Below are 20429 nucleotides of genomic sequence, written 5' to 3' on the forward strand. Positions count from 1 at the left end.
GTGCCTTAAAGAAAAATGACCATTTTAAAATGAAGATAGCTCTTATAAATAAATAGTTTCTGGTAACACTAAAGTATTTTTTATTCTTCTGTTTACAAGAAGCATTGTTGCAAATTTATTCCCTTGATTCATTATACTGTTTTCCTGATTGCTTTTGGGGATTATAACAATAAGAATCCTGCAGTGTTGTAGTTTGTAAACTACAAAGAAAGTAGTAAACAGACAGTCTAAATGCTATATACTTCTATTCTTCCACTAGGTAATCTCTTTAAATCAATAAAAATTTACTATCACATTAGTATCAGATATATGTAGTCATCACCATCAAAAATCCAGCTCAATATAGCTTTATCTGTTCCTTGCCCACAAACATCTTAGCCCCTCTATTTAAAATAAGAATTATCACCAGAGCTTAACCCCCAAACACCTTAGAAGTCAGGCACAAAGCAATTCACGTGCAAAGCAAAACCAGTGTTTCTTCCCTCACCTTGGTAACTTCCTCTTTTGCACTTTACCTGGTACAGTCCAAATCCTTGCAAGAATTGCATGTATCTTATGTTTCCATACAATCTCACAAAATTTAAGACAATTACGAAATTTACAGCCATTGTCAACTCAGGCTGACTCAAAAGAACATCTTCTGGGTCTGTTTACTGAGGTATTTTACCTAAAGCAACTCAACAGAAACATTTCCAGAATTCAACACATTGGTTTATAACCTCTATGTCAATATTCCTATCTAAAATTGACAGTAATTTACTGTGGCTTACATCCTGAACATCCTGCATAATTTTAATTCAAAACTTAGCAATTATAGATACAAGAAGACTAAGCTATATTCTCAAAACAGACATTGTAGGTTGAGAGAATAGTATTTGCTACTTAAAATGGGTGAACTGAACTTCCAAAGTGAACACCACCACATTTCAAGATAGAAATACCAAAAGGCTGAAAATATTTTCTTTTAAAATAGGTGGCTTTTTTGCCTTTGTAAAAATGGTGGAACCTAAGCAAAAATTATCATAATCAAGTTTTACAAAAATTAGGCTTCCTTTTTAAAACTAAAAATAAATGAGTTTTTCAAAGCTAACTATTAATTGCAAATAAAAAGGACTTACCTTCTTGTCTGTTATTTTTCCTTTTTAGCCATTTCTCCACAGTTTCCGCACTTACACTTTCTGACACAAACTCATCCAGTACCTGGGGGTGAAGAGAAAGATACGCCTTCACTTTTTCATCTGTTAAACCTGAAAGAGAGAATATTAATTGATTACGTTATCAGCATGAACACCCTCATATGAAAAAAATACCCAGAGTCCAGCAAGAACAAATATTCTTTTGTTTAACACGCTGAATGGATACATGACTATTTGAATCATCTCCTCCTCGACAGAGTAAAAAAAAATGAGCTGACATACAGAAAATAGTAGAAGCAAAGCATATCCATACAAGATACTGTATGCAAAAGGACACATAAACACTGCCCAGGAGAAATAGCCAGGTAGGAATTTATGACTATTACTGTCACTATCAAATCTGTTATTTTCAAGATATGCAAGATGTAAAGAAACTGACTAGAAGGAGATAGAAGAAAGTGAACTGGTATGTCAAATAGAGCACTGAATTCAGTATTCTCACTGCAAATGACATCAAAATCAACACAAACTGTTATGCAACACCCAAATCATACAATATTTTCAAGTACTAATATTACTTATTTTACATTTAGAAAGTACTTTCCCAAGCATGTTTCCATTATTTTAGTAATTTAGTTATCAAAATAAAACTGCAGATAAAAAGACCTTTACAATACCTGCAACACAAACAAAACTACAGTAAACATTTTGGGTAAAGAAGCAAAATTCAGAATCTCGGACATAATCATAAATAAATTTTCAAATTCATAAAATTACAATTTGATCGTACACTTCACAAATCTCCCAAACAAAATGACCAACCACAGGGAAGTGAACATAGCAGTGCTCAGGCTTTCCAAAATGGGAAGCAAAAAAGAAGAGCACCTGTCCTGAGGGGCTCAGCTCCCATTGAGGAACTGGCACTGTAAGGGCAAAAGCCTTAGTGAAATCTGAGGGGAAAGGTGTAACAAACACTGTAATGACTTTAAATATGCCACCTTCTCTTGTGTTGGGTGTATCTAAATGTAATAGCAAATTCTCCACAGAAAGCAGTCAAGGTTCAGCAGAAAAGAAATCCCCTCCGAACAACACTGACCTCTTTTGGAGAGCATTCATACTATAAAATAAGATCAACTTTCCCATTTTATGCTCTGTGCAGTATCAGAAGATGATGAAAACAGCTGTAGTGTAATTTCAATGCTGGTCAATGATGGTTATCTTTTAGATATCTTAATAAATGTTTATTATGAAAGTCTTTAGGAAGCAATACCAGAAGACAAACTACCAGCTCCCATCTGCAGAGTGCCAACTACATATGCTACTCTCCCCATTCAACTGCACATCATTCCTGTCACATCAGACCCCACCAGCTCAAATCTGGTTTAAACTACCCTTTCCCTTAATCCACAGAGGTGGTAGGTACTGCTGGATATCAAGCCTCAAATAACAACATTGTCACTTACAGGCAAGAGTCACCAGACCTGAACCACTTCAATAAGAGCTAACTGAGCATCCTGATTTTCATGAGCAGAGAAGGAAAGGTTCTTCCTGAATCAGTAAGAGTAGATAATCAGCAAGTAGGGCAAAACCAAGCGAAACTTCACTACTTTGATTGCTTAACCTTCGGTGACAGATTGTAAATTTAAATCATAATGCTTCTAATAAAGAAGTACATGTGCCAAATGAACATGAAGATTTTTCAGCCAATACAGGTATCATCTCCCATTCTAAAAAATCAGAATAATAGTTAATATAATTTTTTAATTTCCCGATCAAAGAAAAATTAATACCTTGGAAAAGTCTTTCTAATTTCATAGTAATAAAATTTGAAAAGGAAACATTTTTTTAAGAATCATTCACAAAGACTACAATGTTTTAAAGATTCAGCAGATTCAACCATCATAAAGTCATCCAAATTTATCTGCCTTTAAACTTCTGAATGAAAAAATTCACAAAATGACTGCTATTTCTTTACAATGCAAACAGTTTTGCTTCTAGTAAGAAATTAAGAATTGAAAAGATTCTAAAATTAGCAACTGAAATACTACAAGAGTTGATTTGTGTTTTCAGTGAAAATAAACTTTCGTTCTTGATTCAAACCTTTACAAGTTGTCGTTTTTGCAATATATGCATCAAAATTTAGGAAAATGTCAATTTGAAATAGGACTTCCGTCTACAAGTCTCAAGTTTAATTTCCAGATATCATGCAACTTCATCAACCTAAAACGCTTCTTTAACCTTAAATGGAAAAGTGATTCATGGGGCTGATATAATAAATCTTACAACAGTCTGTAAATTACCCATCTTTATTTCACTAAAGGCATCTGTGGAGTTGTGGTTTTTCAATGTCAGATTCATAGCTGGGAGCAAGCAGAACAGGATTTATAACTGTATTTGCAGAGTTAAAAAGCGGTAACTTAAGCCTATTTTCTACATAGATTAAAGCTGATTTACTGGTCAGCTTCTAATTGTTAGCCTGCTGCACTAAAAAACACACACAACCATACACACAAACTCCACAACCAAAAGTAACAAGAACACATTGCAACTTCACAAAATGTAACATTAAGAGAAAGGAGACTTTTAGAAAAATATTAAATGTTCTGTATTTTATGTACAGTAACGCTAAAGAGTGTTGAAAAGACACCTCAATGTTCAAGTCTTTTACAGCTGTAGAGAAACAAGTATTTTATAGAGTGTATATGAAGCCTTTTACACTATAAGGTGTACATAAGAATAAGATTATTATGTAATATCATATATAAGTTCAGAGATGGATACACTGGCTCTCTTGAGCATTCACATGCTCTCAAAAATTTCTGATACATGTATTTTTCTTAAATATTATCAACCTGTCTACTGCTTAACCTTCGGTGACAGATTGTAAATTTAAATCATAATGCTTCTAATAAAGAAGAATTATTAAATATGAAAAAACCCCTATTTGAGAATTCAGAGGCAATTATAAATAACATTTAAGTTAAGAGAACTATAACACACTCAAACTCAGGAACCAAAAGTTTATCATGTCATTCAGGTGCGATTTACAGAATCACAAACGAACATAACACACGCCAGTTCTGTTATTAATATTTCTGTTACTAATGTATTGGTCTCAAGCATTTGGGGCAGTAAATTTTCTACATGCATTCCCTCTCGTCTCATTACTCCAGTAACACGGGGACTTTTCTCATTCTTCTTGTTCATGAGTCACTGCGTGGAGCATCAAGTGTACACATCAACAGTGTCTAACAAAAGAAAAGGAAGTAGTGCACACATTCATTAACTTCATTGGTTTGTACGCCTCCTTGCAAGTAGCCCAAACAAAAGCTTCCCTCTCTTCTTTTCATACACCCCCATAAAGCATTGCCTCTTCTATCTGGAATGTCTGTTCTCTAACAGACCTGTGACAGTTCTCAAGAAGGACCATCACTAACTCAAGAGGGCTGAACTCCAGCACATAGTCTAGCATGCAGCAGGCCAGACACCACAGAAAAACTGAACTCCCATAATTCCTCTGGGAATTAAAGGAGAGATCTAGAGCTTCATACTGCAGAGAAGAGGCAGTCAAGGAGGTTCCTGGAGTGTATAGAGGACAATTTCCTTCATCAACTAGTAAATGAGCCTACCAGGGGGAAGGCCCCGCTAGACCTACTGTTTACAAAGAGAGAGGAGCTGGCAGATGATGTAGTGGTTGGAGGCCGCCTGGGGCATAGTGACCATGAAATAATAAAATTTTCAGTCCTCAGGGATGTAAGGAGAGCCACCATTAAAACCTCTACCTTGGACTTCCGGAGAGCAGATTTTGGCCTATTCAAAGAACTGATTCAGAGCATACCCTGGGAAACAACCCTTAAAGGCAAGGGGGTCCAGGAGGGATGGACATGTTTTAAGAAGGAAATTTTGAGTGCACAGCAACAGGCTATACCGGTGTGCCAAAAGGCCAACCGGAGGGGAAGACGGCCAGCTTGGTTAAATAGGGAGATTCTGAAAGAAATCAGGGATAAAAAGAAAGTTTACAGACTATGGAAAAAAGGGCTGGCTACTTACGAAGAATTTACAGACAGAGTTAGGTCATGCAGGAAAAAAATTAGGGAAAGAAAAGTGGAATTTGAAATAAATTTGGCTATTTCAGTTAGGGATAACAAAAAGTCCTTTTATAAATACATTAATAACAAAAGGAGGGGCAAGGAAAACCTCCATTCTCTGTTGGACTTGGAGGGAAATATAGTTAAGGAAGATGAGGAGAAGGCTGAGGTACTTAACACCTACTTTGCCTCAGTTTTCACCAGTAGGACAAGTGGCCCTGAAGACAAGTGGGCTCTGGAGCTGGTAGACCAGTAGAGGGAGCTGAATATGCCCTCCTGTATTCCAGGAGGATATAGTTACTGACTTACTGAGCCAGCCGGATCCTAACAAGTCTATGGGACCAGATGGGATCCATCCCAGGGTGATGAAGGAGCTGGCAGAAGAGCTTGCCAAACCACTCTCCATCATCTTCCAACAGTCCTGGCTCTCTGGGGAGGTCCCAGATGATTGGAGGTTGGCCAATGTCACCCCAATCCACAAAAAGGGCTGCAAGCAGGACCCTGGCAACTACAGGCCTGTCAGCCTGACCTCCGTGCCTGGCAGGGTTATGGAGCAGTTCATCCTGAGTGCAATCACACAGCACCTTCAGGGTGGACAAGGAATTAGACCCAGCCAGCATGGGTTTAGGAGGGGCAGGTCCTGTCTGACCAACCTGATCTATTTTTACAATCAGGTGACCCACCTGGTGGATGAGGGGAAGGCTGTGGATGTGGTCTATCAGGACTTCAGCAAGGCCTTTGACACTGTCTCCCATAATATACTCCTGGAAAAGCTGGTAGCCCATGGCCTGGACAAGTGTACCCTCTCCTGAATGAAGAGCTGGCTGGAGGGTCAGGTCCAGGGAGTGCTGGTGAATGAAGCTGCACCCAGCTGGCGGCCAGTCACCAGTGGTGTTCCCCAGGGGTCTGTGTTGGGTCCAGTCCTGTTTAACATCTTTATTGATAATTTAGATGAGGGGATTGAGTCCATCATCAGCAAATTTGCTGATGACACCAAGCTGGGAGGGAGTGTCGACCTGCTGGAAGGCAGGAGGGCTCTACAGAGGGATCTGGATAGACTTGAGAGATGGGCTGATTCCAATGGGATGAAGTTCAATAAGGCCAAGTGCTGGGTCCTGCACTTTGGCCACAACAACCCCCTGCAGCACTACAGGCTGGGCACAGAGTGGCTGGAGAGCAGCCAGGCAGAAAGGGACCTTGGAGTACTTATTGACAGGAAGCTCAACATGAGCCAACCGTGTGCCCAGGTGGCCAAGAAGGCCAATGGGATCCTGTCCTGTATCAAAAATAGTGTGACCAGCAGGACCAGGGAAGTGATCCTGCCCCTGTACTCTGCATTGGTGAGGCCACACCTTGAGTATTGTGTTCAGTTCTGGGCCCCTCAGTTCAGAAAGGATATTGAGGTGCTGGAGCGGGTCCAGAGAAGAGCAACAAGGCTGATGAAGGGACTGGAGCACAAGCCCTATGGGGAGAGGCTGAGGGAGCTGGGGTTGTTTAGCCTGGAGAAGAGGAGGCTCAGAGGTGACCTCATCACTGTCTATAACTACCTGAAGGGAAGTTCTAGCCAGGTGGGGGCTGGTCTCTTCTCCCAGGCACTCAGCAATAGGACAAGGGGGCAGGGGCTTAAGCTCTGCCAGGGGAAATTTAAGTTGGATATCAGAAAAAAATTCTTTACAGAGAGAGTAATCAGGCATTGGAATGGGCTGCCCAGAGAGGTGGTGGATTCACCATCCCTAGAGATTTTTAAACGCAGATTGGACGTGGCGCTGAGTGCCATGATCTAGTAAATGGACTGGAGTTCGACTAAGGGTTGGACTCGATGATCTTGGAGGTCTTTTCCAACCCAGTTGATTCTATGATTCTATGAATGTCCACTCATTCCATTTACGCACTAGAGTTTGTCTTCCTCATTCATACATATACCACACCAAACCACCTTTGTCTCATGTATTCTTATTTTAAAATGATAAACTCACATTTCAGTGCTGATATCTTTCTGATGCAACTTGCCATTATCATGTTTTATGCATATATTAACTCTTCCAGAGAAGAGCAACAAGGCTGGTGAAGGGACTTGAACTCAAGTGCTATGAAGAGAGGCTTAGGGAGCTGGGGTTGTTCAGCCTGGAAAAGAGAAGGCTCAGGGAGACCTCATCACCCTCTACATCTACCTGAAAGGAGGCTGTAGCCAGGTGGGGGTTGTAGTCATATATGTTACTGTCCTTTAAAGATTCTAGAAAAATGCTCTTTTGAAAATAACTGAATATTAACACTTTAAAATAATAGCATTAAACACTATTACTTCTGTCTTAAGAGAGAATCTTTTTTTTTAGCAGATGTGTCAAAGTATACAAATTCAGCACCTTAAAAATCACTTTACAGGTTCAAATTGTAAGGGTCCTACAAGGAAGCACTGTAGGCTTGTCTACAGCAGTAAACTGAATATTTCTAGGGCTGTTCACCAGCCTGAGACCAAGTGGCTTGTAACTCCTTCATCCTTACTATTAAGTTTTCTTGATCTCCAGCAATGAAGCTGAGGAAAAATTGAAAGGTTGATTGCCTCCTGGGAACCATCTCTGACCTGACCCTACTCCAGAGCAACATTCAGGACCTTTTGGGCAAGGTATGGCCAAAAACCGTATATAATTCCAGTATATAAGAATGCTCCTTCACACTGTACTCACTCAGATATAGCATAGCTAGATTTAAAAATAAACCAAGAAACAAAAGTTCCTTTAAACATCAATTATCAGTAATTATTCCTTGCCTTTGACCCAGTCTCCAACAGACTTTCTTCTGAAACAAAATAATTAATAAAGAAAAAATCACTTGACATTTATATTTTTGCTTTCAGCTTTTTATGGTGCCTAAAATATTTAAACCATTTCTTAGATATTAGATAACCTGTGTAGTACTGAATCAATTAATAGCCCCACTCTTTGACTCTTAATCCATGTCACACTGCACTCTCCTCTGAGAATAGCTTCACTGAGCTCAGTATAAAGCAGAACTGACTGTGAATGAGCTGAAAGAATTGAAGCCTAGAGCTATGTTTAAAAATCTGCTCCATTTAACAACATGAGTCACACAATCATTAGCAATTCTTGCAATTTTTTCATTAGTGTTGTGATATTTGGTCTTTTTTCTAAAGCCACGAGCTTAATCAAATCTCACAATTAGGCAAGAATTTTAGTTTTCACCTAAAGTTTCTGGTTCCCAGGCTGGGGGGCACATAGGGAGTCAGGGAAGAATGGATAAAAGTTGATGAGCCAGCCTAATACTTATGGGGAGTCAGCATTTTATCCTAGAACAGCTACACTGAAAGACTTCAGTAAGTGCTTTCCTCAAAACCCTTTCAATACTTTGATCCATATGACATACCTTTCACCCAGTTAGAAAGGATCCAGTGCACTGAAAACACATTGTGAGGGTATACATTAGTCACTGTAAGAAATCAGGGGGATTCTATGTATCAAGAAAGCTTTTACTAATAAACATGAAAGGAAATAACTATAAATGTTGCCATTGTTGCAGCTGTTAACATTTAAAAAAGAACAATCAAAATGTAATTCAAACAAAAAAGTACACAAATTCACTTAAATAAAAAATTATTTTCAAATAAATAGTTCTTCCCTGAAATTAGAGGGGCAGAGTCACAGCAAGCATGGGCAAAATCAAAATCATGATTTCTCCAAATCAATAACAATATATTGTGTCACACCGAAAATCTGCAAGCCAAGCAAAGAAAAATTCAAATCACGGTGACAAAGATAAAGCAACACTTGAAACAGAAAACAACTTTGTTTCACATATAAGTGGAAAAAAAATCTAGTTTAAAAATACTTTTTCTCAGCTGAAATATCAAAACTACAATGAGAGATGTGCAACAGTTCCTTAAAAGCAGCACTTGAAAATAATTATCAATATTAAAAAAAAATAAAATTTCTGAAAGTAATCCAAGAGCTAATTTGAACACAACTTTGCCTGTGTTCTTTATTTAAAGAAGTCTTGCCCCATTTCTCTCTTACACAAAGATCACCTCTCTGTGTTTTTCTACAGAACTTTATAAGTGATATTTGTAGTTATTCTCAAAAGCATCCAAGGCATGTGTGTACATTGCTTCATTTGGATTAAGCATTAATCCCATTAAATCAATCCCTTCTTTGTTCAAAGCATCAGGATTCAAAACCACAGGCACAGTCAGTTTTGAAATATCCTTTTCAAGTCAGACTTTTTATCTTAATCCATTTAAGTATACAGGAATGTAATGTGACCAAGTGCCCAGACACTCTGAAACCTGACATTACTGGTCTGACAAAAAGTATAATCACTAACAAGAAGCAATCAGAACGGTCAAACCTCTTTTGATTTTTCTTGAAAAATCAATTCACAATCCTATCTGCGAGCAGCTTCATTCACCTTTTTTTCTCCCTCCTCTTGCAACTCCCACCTGCACTGCTAAATGGAAAACAATACACAGCTGCAGCTTATAAGCAGAGGAAAACTGTAACATGGTACCCAAAACCACCTCACTACCCATTTGGGTACTTAAAAAGGGCATATTTGTTTCCCATATAATAACCTTTATCATTAAACATTTCAAATCTTCATTGAAAGATGAATGTTTATGCCAGCCTCCAGTCACTGCATAAACCCGAAGGCTCTGTATACATGTGGATGGCAGCAGTAGCAATGCAACATCTCAGCCAGGTTGCCCACAGCACTGCTAAAGTTTTAGAAACAAAATAAAGACTAGCTCAGCTAAACAGAACTGGAATGTGCTCATACAGAAATACCAACAACTACCGCATCCTGTTTCCCATAATTCAAATCCCACATTCCTGATGAAAAAGCCATGGATGTACTTTTGCACCTGAACACATCAGACATTGAGCAAGCCATGTGCATAAGCACCCTTAGTTTCCACCAACTTCCAAGGTATTTTTTATATTATTAGCATCTTGCGAACTTGAGCCTTAGGCATTCACATATATGTGAGTATACTCAGAGTATACTCTGCTGCTTGTGTCTCCCAAAATATGGCACTCAAGAACTACACAGTACTCTTCATAGTACTGGCAGCTCTGAGCACTTCAGTATTAAGTTAAAAGGCAAAAAGTCATATAAGACTGTTGATGAAATCAGTTTTCATTAGCTAGAGCTAAAAGACATTTCCACAGGAATCATACGTAGACTTCATGGGGTCAATGTATTCTCAGCTTGAATAATCATTTTCCATAGGGTTTGAAAACACACTTTGCATTGTCTGAATAGCACAATCTTGCATGTATACTGTTACATTGTAATATCATCCATTAGTTGATGTATGTCGCTTTTTAAAATGCTGATTTACTTTCCTGGTTTGAGAGTAGCTTCTCTCTAGGTCTCATTAGCACATTGCAGTAACTCTGAGGGGCCTGTAACAAGCTTTATTCTCCTTCTAGGTGCATGATGGGACCAAATTTGCAAATTTAATTAACACTCTGCAAAAAGCTAACAAACAGACTGCAGACATGCTTTAGGACTTGCAAATTGTAATCAAATATTTCAAGTACTTCCTTGAGGAGAAACCTATGTATCATCTTAAGGTTACTGATAAAAATAATTATCAACCTACTTATAAATAACACATTATGCTGAAGTAAGTTAAAAATATATTTGTATGTGTAGAAGGAACATCTCAGTGTAATTATTTGGGGTTTTTTTATTCTCTAGTGCAAAACACAGAGCCAGGCTACCTTGTCTTCTGCCCAAAATATAGCTGAACAGTCATATGTATGCTAACATTGACAAGTACTAAAATGCAGTTCATTCATAACTCATTATGAAAAATGTTAAGTCATTCAGAACTTGCACACACAGTCTCTGGAAAGATCATATACAGCTGCAAATTAAACTACTTAATATCTAACGATTAAGCAAGGTAAGAATGCCTTAACTCCTCCCTTGAGAACGGGTGTTGGGACCAAGTTCTTGATTTACGTCTTCTCCAGTAATACCTTCTGGCTGATGTAACATCTTCCTCCCTGATCCTGGAGTATCTTCCTTTTGGAGTAAATGCCCTTGACTGAAGACTAGTCCCAGTGTCATTATTACCAATGTTTTACTGCTGATTTATTTCTTAAAAGGAACTCTCATGAAAAAAGTTCTGTAAATGTTTTATAACATATTTACCACTATAAAAGTGCAGTGCTGTTCACTAAACTGCTACTTAACTTATTCCATAAACAAGATCCATTATGAGAAAACCTCCTTTGAGATATACTACATGTCTGTGCCAAGTCTCACTGTTATTTCACTAAACAGGAAACAGAGAATATTCTTCCTTCTGAAGGGAGCATCCCACTTCATCTTAACACTGAAATTTGTAGACATTTTAGGACAGTTTCCCAGAGCACAGGACTCTTCTTAAATAACAACTACACACAGTAAAATAATGCACACTCAGCAACAAGATTGGACAGGTGAGTGTTCTCTACTTTGGAGGTACTAGGACCGTATCTGCAGCACCACAGACCAGGATTTGTCATTCCTTTTTTTTTCTCCTCTTCAAACTTTCAGTCTTAGGATGTTTAAAGAGAAACACAGTCAACATGCCATACAAAATGAGAAAGTACAAACCGCAGAGAAATCAGTCACTAAAAAGTCCTAATAGGAAGAAATCAAAGAAATCTAATCACATCCAGAAATGTTTGAACATTAGTTCACAGGAAGCATGCTCTTCAAAAACAAACTACTCATTCAGCATTTTTCTGAAAACATACAGAAAGACACATGCCTTAGTTTAAATGATGAATTTCATATATTCTGTAACTGTACTATCATAGAATCACAGAACATTCTGAGTTGCAAGGGATCCACAGGGATCATCAAGCCCAACTCCTGGCCATGTACAGCACACCTGAAGAGTCACACTATGTGCCTGAGAGCATTGTCCAAATTCTCCTTGAACTCAAGACAGGCTTGGTACTGTGACAACTTCCCTGGGGAGTCTATACCAGTCCTCAACCACCCTTCTGGGGGAGTAACCTTTTTCCTGATATTTAACCTAAATGTCCCCTGACACAACTTCATACCATTCCCTTGGGTCACCAGAGACAAGAGATCTATTCCTGCCCCTCCACTTCCCCTCAGAAGAGTGCTGAGGACCGTAGTGAGGTCTCCCCTCTTCTCCAAGCTGAAAAGACCAAGTGATACAGCTTCCCCTACTGACACTTTACCATCCTCATTGCCCTCCTTTGGGCACTCTCTGAGAGCTTAATATCTTTTCTTATATTGTGCTGCCCAAAATTACACACAATATCCAAGGTGAGGCCACACCAATGCAGGACAACCACCTCCTTTGAACAGCTGGTGATGCTTTGCCTGATGCCTCCCAGGACATGGTTGACCCTCCTGGTGGCCAGGGCACTGCTGACTCATATTCAACCTGCCATTAATGAAGATCCCCAGGTTCCTCCCCAGAGTGCCACTCTCCAGCCTCTCATTCCTTTATCTATACACGTAACTAGAGTTGCCCCATCCCAGGTGCAGAACCCAGCACCTGCCTTGTTAAACCTCAAAGAGTTGCCCATTTCTCTGATTTGTTGAAGTCTCTCTGCAGGGCCTCTCTGTCTTCAAGGGAGTCAACAGCTCCTCCCAATTTAGTATCATCAGCAAACTTACTTAATATGCCTTAGAGTCTTGCATTCAGGTCATTAATGAAGATGCTGAAGAGAACTGGGCTGAGGATGGAGTCCTGCAGAACCCCACTAGTGACAGTCTGATGTTACCCCATTCACTATAACTTCATACTTGACCCATGAGGCAATTGCTTACCCACTGCATGATGTGTTAATCCAGCCGTATGCTTGACGTTTTGTCAAAAAGAATACTGTGGGAGATGGTACCGACAACTTTACTGAAGTCCAACAAAAGTTTACTGTGCATAAGCCTGATGAATTGTTGAATGGAAGACTTCAGAAAGTATGGAAGGAGGAGGCTGCAAGGTGCTATTCTTATTTGAAAGTTTGGCCATGACATTACAAGTTCATTTGTTTTAAGACAGATAGAAAGTGCTGTTAAGATCCTGACACAAAGGGTGTCATCTGCTAGATGTAAGTTAAGCCTAACAGATTGAAGGCTGAGCTGGTACACATCTTTTTCTGAAAGATATCTGATTTTATTTAAAAGAATAAGCTGTAGAAGAGTTTATCACATTTTCCATTTAATCTCTTCAGGTTATTAATGTGTAAAAAATGGGTGTATCTATTAAATAAATAAAATTAAAAATCCCATCCTAAAAGAAGTATCAATTTTTCTTATTTTATCTTCCAGAAATTCAGCAGTTTTCTTCATATTTTAATGATTACCTTAAAAATGTATTCAGCATTACAGATCATCTCCCTGTCAAGGTACCACTGGTCTGAATGAATAATATCTATCCTCTTTACAAAGTGGACCAGGTTCATTTTTCTCAATTATAACACAGTATTCTTATAACATTTCACAATCCCAAAGAGATTTAACTCCAAATATTCCCACAGTAGTTACAGAAGACTCTCTAAACCAATTCAAGCACCTTGACAAAAATTTCAATACTTACAACTAGAAAAAAGTACTAAAAAATAAAAGCTTCTGAAAGTCTTTTTGTGACAAAGGCTCTGACTTTATCACTTGAATGTTAGAAAGTATACAAAAGCCTTCCCTCAACACCACCAAAAGTGCTACAGCAGATGTTTTGGCAATAAAGTTGAAATACAGAAAGTTGGTACCACATAACTAATATTGGAAACTGCTTTTTACCCTACTTTTTGTATCACTATAAAATATAGATACAAAATGCCTCTTTATACAAAATTGAACTTTGACTGACATTTAAAATAATATTTATTTTTTATGGGGAATAGAAAGCCTACCTTCAGACTAATTAAGCACTGAAAGTAAAGCACTGACTCCATCAAACTGTCAGAAGAAAGTTAGAAACTCCAACCTGTTTGAAACACTATAAAGGAAGAGAACTATTTTCTTTTTTTATGCCAGCTCTTTTTTTAGCTGTATAAATGAACAGAAGGAAAGATGATTTTTTAGAGATGCTATCTGTGCTCAATTTTATGGTGATGGATATAACGATATCTCTTTGTCAGTAAAATATAGCCTAGGAAAAGCAGTATAATTTGGGATATTTAAATGAATATGCCACTGAAGTAAAGGGGTATTGAAGTGATAATTAAATACTGTGTTACATACACTTGTACATTACAGACAAGGATACATTGTGCAACCCGTATTTGCAGTGGTGAGTACTTATAGGAGTAGTCCTATTGACGTCAGTGAGACTACTTATGTGGGTAGGAGCTCACTAACATGTGAAGAGTTGTGCAACAAAGCTCCAAACACATTTCATTCCACACATTGTTTTAAGCTTTATTCCTCAACCACAAGTTTTTCCCTAATAGTGTTAATAAAACTGTTTCATATGTGAGAACATACAACTTGTTCGGTGGTGTCTGACATGGGCCAGAACTTCAGCTAAACACCAAATCAGAAGCACACAAGAACTGCCAATTCACTGAGGGCAGCAGGCATCTCTAGAGGTTGTCACCTGAAGCAGGGTCACCTGCAGGGGGTTGCTCAGGGTCCTGGCCCATCGATTTTGAGTATCTCCAAGGACACAGAGACATTCCACAACCTCTCTGGGCAGCCTGTGGCTGTGTTCAGGTGTTTTTCTCTATTCAGGTAAAAATCCCCATGTTTCAATCTGTGCCCATCATCTTTTGTTCTGTTGCTGGGCACCACCAAGAACCTGGCTCCAATGTATTTTACTTTCCTGTCCATAAGGAACTTACACACACAGATGAGATCCACACAGACTTCTTTTCTCCAGGTTGAACAGTCCAGTCCCAGTCATCTTTATGGTCCTTCACTGGACTCGCTCTTACTATATCTGTACATCTCTTGTACTGGGGAACACAAAAATGGGCCCAGCACTTAAGATGTGTCTCACTAGGGTTGGGGAGATAGGCAGGATCACTCCTGGACCTGCTGGCAGTGCTCTTCCTAATGCAGCCTGGGATGCTGCTGGCCTTCTTTTTTGTGAGGGCATATTGCTTGTACAGGTTTGATAAAATTACAGGACCCAATACCATAAGGATTTCTACTAAGGTGAAATAAATGAAAAACACATATTAGTGACTTGGATGTTAGCACCACAGGATAAAAAAACGACATATAGCATTGGTTACTTTTCCAAAAGCTTTCACTGAGTAGCAATCCTCTACGCAAGCAATCTCATCTGGCAAAACATCTTCCATCGATACTATTTTAAACAGGAATCAAATAATACATTTGTTACTATTTTAAGACTTTCTTGTTGGCACCCACAGTAAAACAAAGATGCAATGTTTCAGTCATGCCCCTAGTTTTATTATAAACCTTAAGCAAATGCCAAGAATTCAAGACTAGTTTCAAAAATTAAAAATGAGCAGCTGCATCTTTTCCCTGTCCTCCTCCCCTTCATCATCTCCCCACCCTCTTTTGTTTGTTTTGGAGACGGGTAACTCACAAACACGTGTTCACCTCCAAAAGGCATCTTTAGAAGGAAGGGGGAAAGCTGGAGGAGAAGAGGTGGGAAGACCAGAAGTGAAAACGAAAACGGGAGAAATGAAAACTGAGAGCTTGGGTTTGTAGACGACTCAGGAAACAACTTAAAAAAAAATTCCACATACACAGGATACATGTTCTGCATTGCAGCTTTGCTATAATAATTTATACAAATTTCTCACAGGCAAGAAACAATACACTATGAGAAAAAAATCTGGTTAAATCACTTGTAAGAATCGCTTTGTAATAACCTTGTTTCATCTAAGGTCTACTTGAATTTGGCCATGGACTACATTCAGTAAACAATCTAAAGTTACACAGATGTCCATATAAGAGAGGAAATTGAGGCACATTTCCATAGGGCGGGTCATAAATTTTCACTTTAGTGTGTTACAGTACTGGAGGCTGAGGTTCTGATTTCTGTCCAGCTCGCTGGCTAACCAAACAATTGTCATGAGATCACAATAGATTCCTTAAAATATCTTAGAATGACAAAACAAAAATTCTAAAACAATATCTTAATCATGTTGATAGTATATAAACAGACTGATCCACTGCCAAAACTAGCTAGTTAAAAGATACATCATAACATATCAAATAGGAGAAGTAAAAAATAAAGGACTTAAAAATATCAAATCAGACAAAGTAAAGAGATTTAACAAATAGGTAGCTTTCCACATTTTTTAAGTCCTTCATATTGATATTTACTCTGGGAAAGCCTCCAAGAATACAACTTCTGTAGGCTGAAGAATATAAATTTTAATACTATTCAGTTTAACTGACAGTGGCATGAAAGATCTGGAGAAAACCCAGTGCACCCAAGATAACTGAAAAATGACTCCACGTTGTACTGCAAGGAAAATGGCAACTGGGGGTTTCTCAGGGTTATGGTATCAATGACAAAAAGCAGTCATGAATAACAGTAAATTACTGTTTTGCCTTTAGTACCACTGTCATATTATTTTAGAGAGTAATGGCTTAGTAATTTTGTGAACAGCATTGCTGGTGCTGTTCACATTACTACATGAGTTAATGAACGTACTCGACAGCCAAACTCATCCAAGTCCTCGGCATGTCTTTCCAGCAAACAAGCAATCCTGCAATGCTTCTGTTTAAATGACTGTGACACACATACTCAAACTCTGTTGCAAGATATCCAAGCACTGTGAGGTCAGTAGACACAAAATATATTCAGTAGTAAGTTGAGGGCATTTAGCACAACAGCAGCTGGGGAAATTTTAATCTGTATGGATTTTTAATTGGGTGGGAGTGTGTCTGGAGGGAGTTTTGTGTGTGTGCAGAGATTAGTAAAAGGAACAAAGGGGCAAGCAAAGGGCTAATGAAAAATGCATCAACTCAAATTCTTTAGGCAGAGTCATCTTCTCCTGTGATAGACAGACTCAAGGAACACTGAATATACAGTATCAGCAGGAAAAGATCACAGGGTTCCACATATGACCACTTTTTCAACACGAGTAAATGGGCAGCGTAAAGCTGGGAGAAAGCACACAGAAAACGCAAAAGCAAACTTGAGGGGTGTGAGTATGAACACAAGTCAGAGAGTCCAAAGACTATTCAGGAGCTAAAGGAATGAAGCTGATCTGTGGGTAGGCACTACACAGAACTGGAATGAGCAACCAAACATACAGAACCAACCAGGAAAAAAAAACCAAAACCAAACCAAACCAACAATCAAATAATAAAAAAAAAAAAAAAAACCAAACCAAAAAAAAAAAAAAAAAAGAACCAACCCAAAACACAAATTAACAGCTTTTGCCAAAATCAAGTTATCCTGTCTACCCATGGGAACTTATCTGTTGTAGCAAGAGTGAACAGTATGAGGGTAGGAATAAGCAGCAGCCCAGGCTGAGAGAAGGCAGGATCTCTTCATACAGCAACATTAATGATCTCCTCTGGTCTACAATGATTGTGAATTACAGCCTAAAATGTGGTAGAATTAATGCATGCTGTCTGAGGCCACGTAGCTACAGCTTAATTTACAAGTACATAATGTCCAGAAAAGATCTGCTAACACACTGTGGATAAAAAAACAAGTACTTATTAAATATGCCCAAATCTAATTAATTAGTTTCTTACAAGTAGCTGGAAAGTAGAATATCCCAAGAAACAAAAACATTTCAACATCCCAAAATTGGCTTTTATTTGTAATCAGTATTAAAAACACAGCTTTATACGAGAATTAAAATTTGGGGCATTTTTGTTTGTTTTTCATTTTATTTCTTAGTACTTCAATTATTTTCTTTAGTATTGTGAAAAATGTAAACTGAATTATTAATTCATAACTCACCTTTCTATTAGAACAAACTTGTTCATACTTTTATTTCAACAAAGTTGTATTTGCCAGAAAGTACAAGTGAGTGGTGAGAGCCCATATCTCTATGCCACTCAAAATTCTCTATTATGCAATATGCAGCCATGTGCTTCTTTCTTTAACTTCTCCTTACTAGAAGCACTGGAATGAACTGAACCTTACTAATCGATTTACTTGGCAAATCATTAAGGAAAATATATTACAAGTAACATGAGCTTCCTTAGAGTCAGGCAAAGGAAAAATAAGGTGAAATCAAACAGTGTTTTTCAACCAAAGAAGGCTGCCTAGTCAAGCTGAAATGACACCAAAGAGACACAGACATAGTGGAGTCAAAGCTGCCATTCAAGAACAGTTTTGTGCATAACCACTCCTCACTGAGCACCTATGTGTTTAATTAGGAACTTTTAAAACTATAGGCAATATGTCAGTAAAAACCATCATTTACAAATACAAATATTAAAACTCAATCCGTGTTTCCCTGTCCACTGAAAGGTTTACTAACAGAGTCATGTGAATTAACAATAGCCAAACCTATCTGAACCAACAAAATCCTGCAGACTGCCTTAACCAGAACACAGTGAGGAGCTCTACCTGGAGGCTGGTGAAGGAGGGAGGTAGGTGTCTGAGGCTGGTCACAGTTATTCCAGATATTGAGAAGTGGCAAAGACAGAAGCAGAGTAAGTAATGGTATTCCAGGAGGGGGAGGGCAGCACTCAGCTGGCAAAAGGGGTACACCTTGCTGCGAGTTTGTTCACATAGAATTACTTTTGGTTCCCATACAGTGATATTTTACTATATAATACACATAAAAGATGACAATATAAGAAGTTTTTTGCTTGGGTTTAAGTATGTCTTCTAGAACAATGCAAATTCATGGGCACACACATTTTTTTTTATTGGGCTTTAACATGTAGAAGGAAACATCACTAAACTGTTATATCAATTAAGGACTTACACTTCCTACTTCCCTAAAAGAAATCTAATGCTCCGTGCTGGAAATATGTTCTTTAGTTACAATCAGAAACATTGCAAATCCAGGAATAAAACATTACAACTTTGTTATCAGGACCTAGCACTCCCCTTCAGCACCCTTCCAAACACCTCCAAAAAAGAGAAATCCACCATAGGAGGTCACTACTCCAAAAAGTCCCTATACAAAGATCTAGTGTGCAATCATTCCACACACGTTAGAACAACTATTCCCTTGGTGGAGCTTTAATTAAATTGATAGTAATCTACCGTAACTTCCACCTATTACTAAGGATACATAATTACACTTGCCAAACTAATTTAATAGTTTCATAGATTTATCTGCCTATTCTGTAAAAATGCAGAAAGCTTGTATCATTTGCACTATTATAGCAAAAATATTAGCTGAAACATTACAACTATGGTTATAATGTAGTACATTCACACAATGTGTACTTGTACAGTCATTTAAAGATGACCATAGGAATGGCAATATTGTGGCTGGTGTAATGATTAAATTATGGAAAGTCAAAGAACAATTAAAAATATGTTCAGTTACATTAGCATAACAGAAGCTTTTACTGTTTATCACAGCAAGAAGCTGTAGAGAGTCCCCATTTCAGGGAACTGTTTTGAGAGGAGGTAGCAGGCACATAGACACACAGCTTGCTTTGGGAAGGATCAGGAAGCAGCTGAACTCATTATACTACAACCTGGCTTTGACTGTCTTGCATACAGAGAAACCTCAGCCAGAATAGCGGCACTTTTGCTGGATCATGAAAAGTGACATTTTTCTTTCCACCCAATTAGAACAGTGAAGGAACAGCACCACAAGATACACGCTGCTCTTATGCCCATCACAGCACTGATTTCACCTTGCTCTTATAGTTCTCAGTTTCTTTAAAGTAGCATCATGAAAAAATGTACTATTTCATTAAAATAAAAAGTACAGAAGTACCACATGCAGTCACAAAAAAAAAACCCAAAAACCAGCCAATGTCACAGTGCCTTGCTGACAGTTGTTTTCTAGTTAAGAACAATGATACTGAAATTAAGTGTAATGACTGGGTTATTAGAAGCAACATCTTCAAAACACACTTGTATTTATTTGCAAAAAATAGATTGCCTCTGAAGACACAAAAAAAATGTTGATGCAGATGTTTACATGCTCTTTACTGTCACTCCTTTTCAAACATGAATCTTTCCATAAGCAACAACTAGTTCTTAAAGCTTTGTTCTCCCACATTTTCTATAATTGAAGTCTATCAAGCTGTAAATAACACTGACTAAACTTGTATTTTTACAGCTTTGTTAAATACCGGT

General features: G+C 38.1%; 1 protein-coding gene across 1 annotated transcript in view; it reads right to left on the minus strand.

The window, feature by feature from the left end:
* The window catches only part of PDE10A (phosphodiesterase 10A), a 191217-nt gene that overhangs the window by 106750 nt on the left and 64038 nt on the right, over window positions 1–20429 (minus strand). The window contains exon 2 of the mRNA XM_071549430.1: window positions 1119–1247. Within this exon, the coding sequence (XP_071405531.1) occupies window positions 1119–1247 (129 nt within the window). The remainder of the gene's footprint in view (window positions 1–1118; window positions 1248–20429) is intronic.

The sequence above is a fragment of the Pithys albifrons genome, chromosome 2, assembly GCF_047495875.1.
Source record: "Pithys albifrons albifrons isolate INPA30051 chromosome 2, PitAlb_v1, whole genome shotgun sequence".
In the NCBI taxonomy this organism is placed as follows: domain Eukaryota; kingdom Metazoa; phylum Chordata; class Aves; order Passeriformes; family Thamnophilidae; genus Pithys; species Pithys albifrons.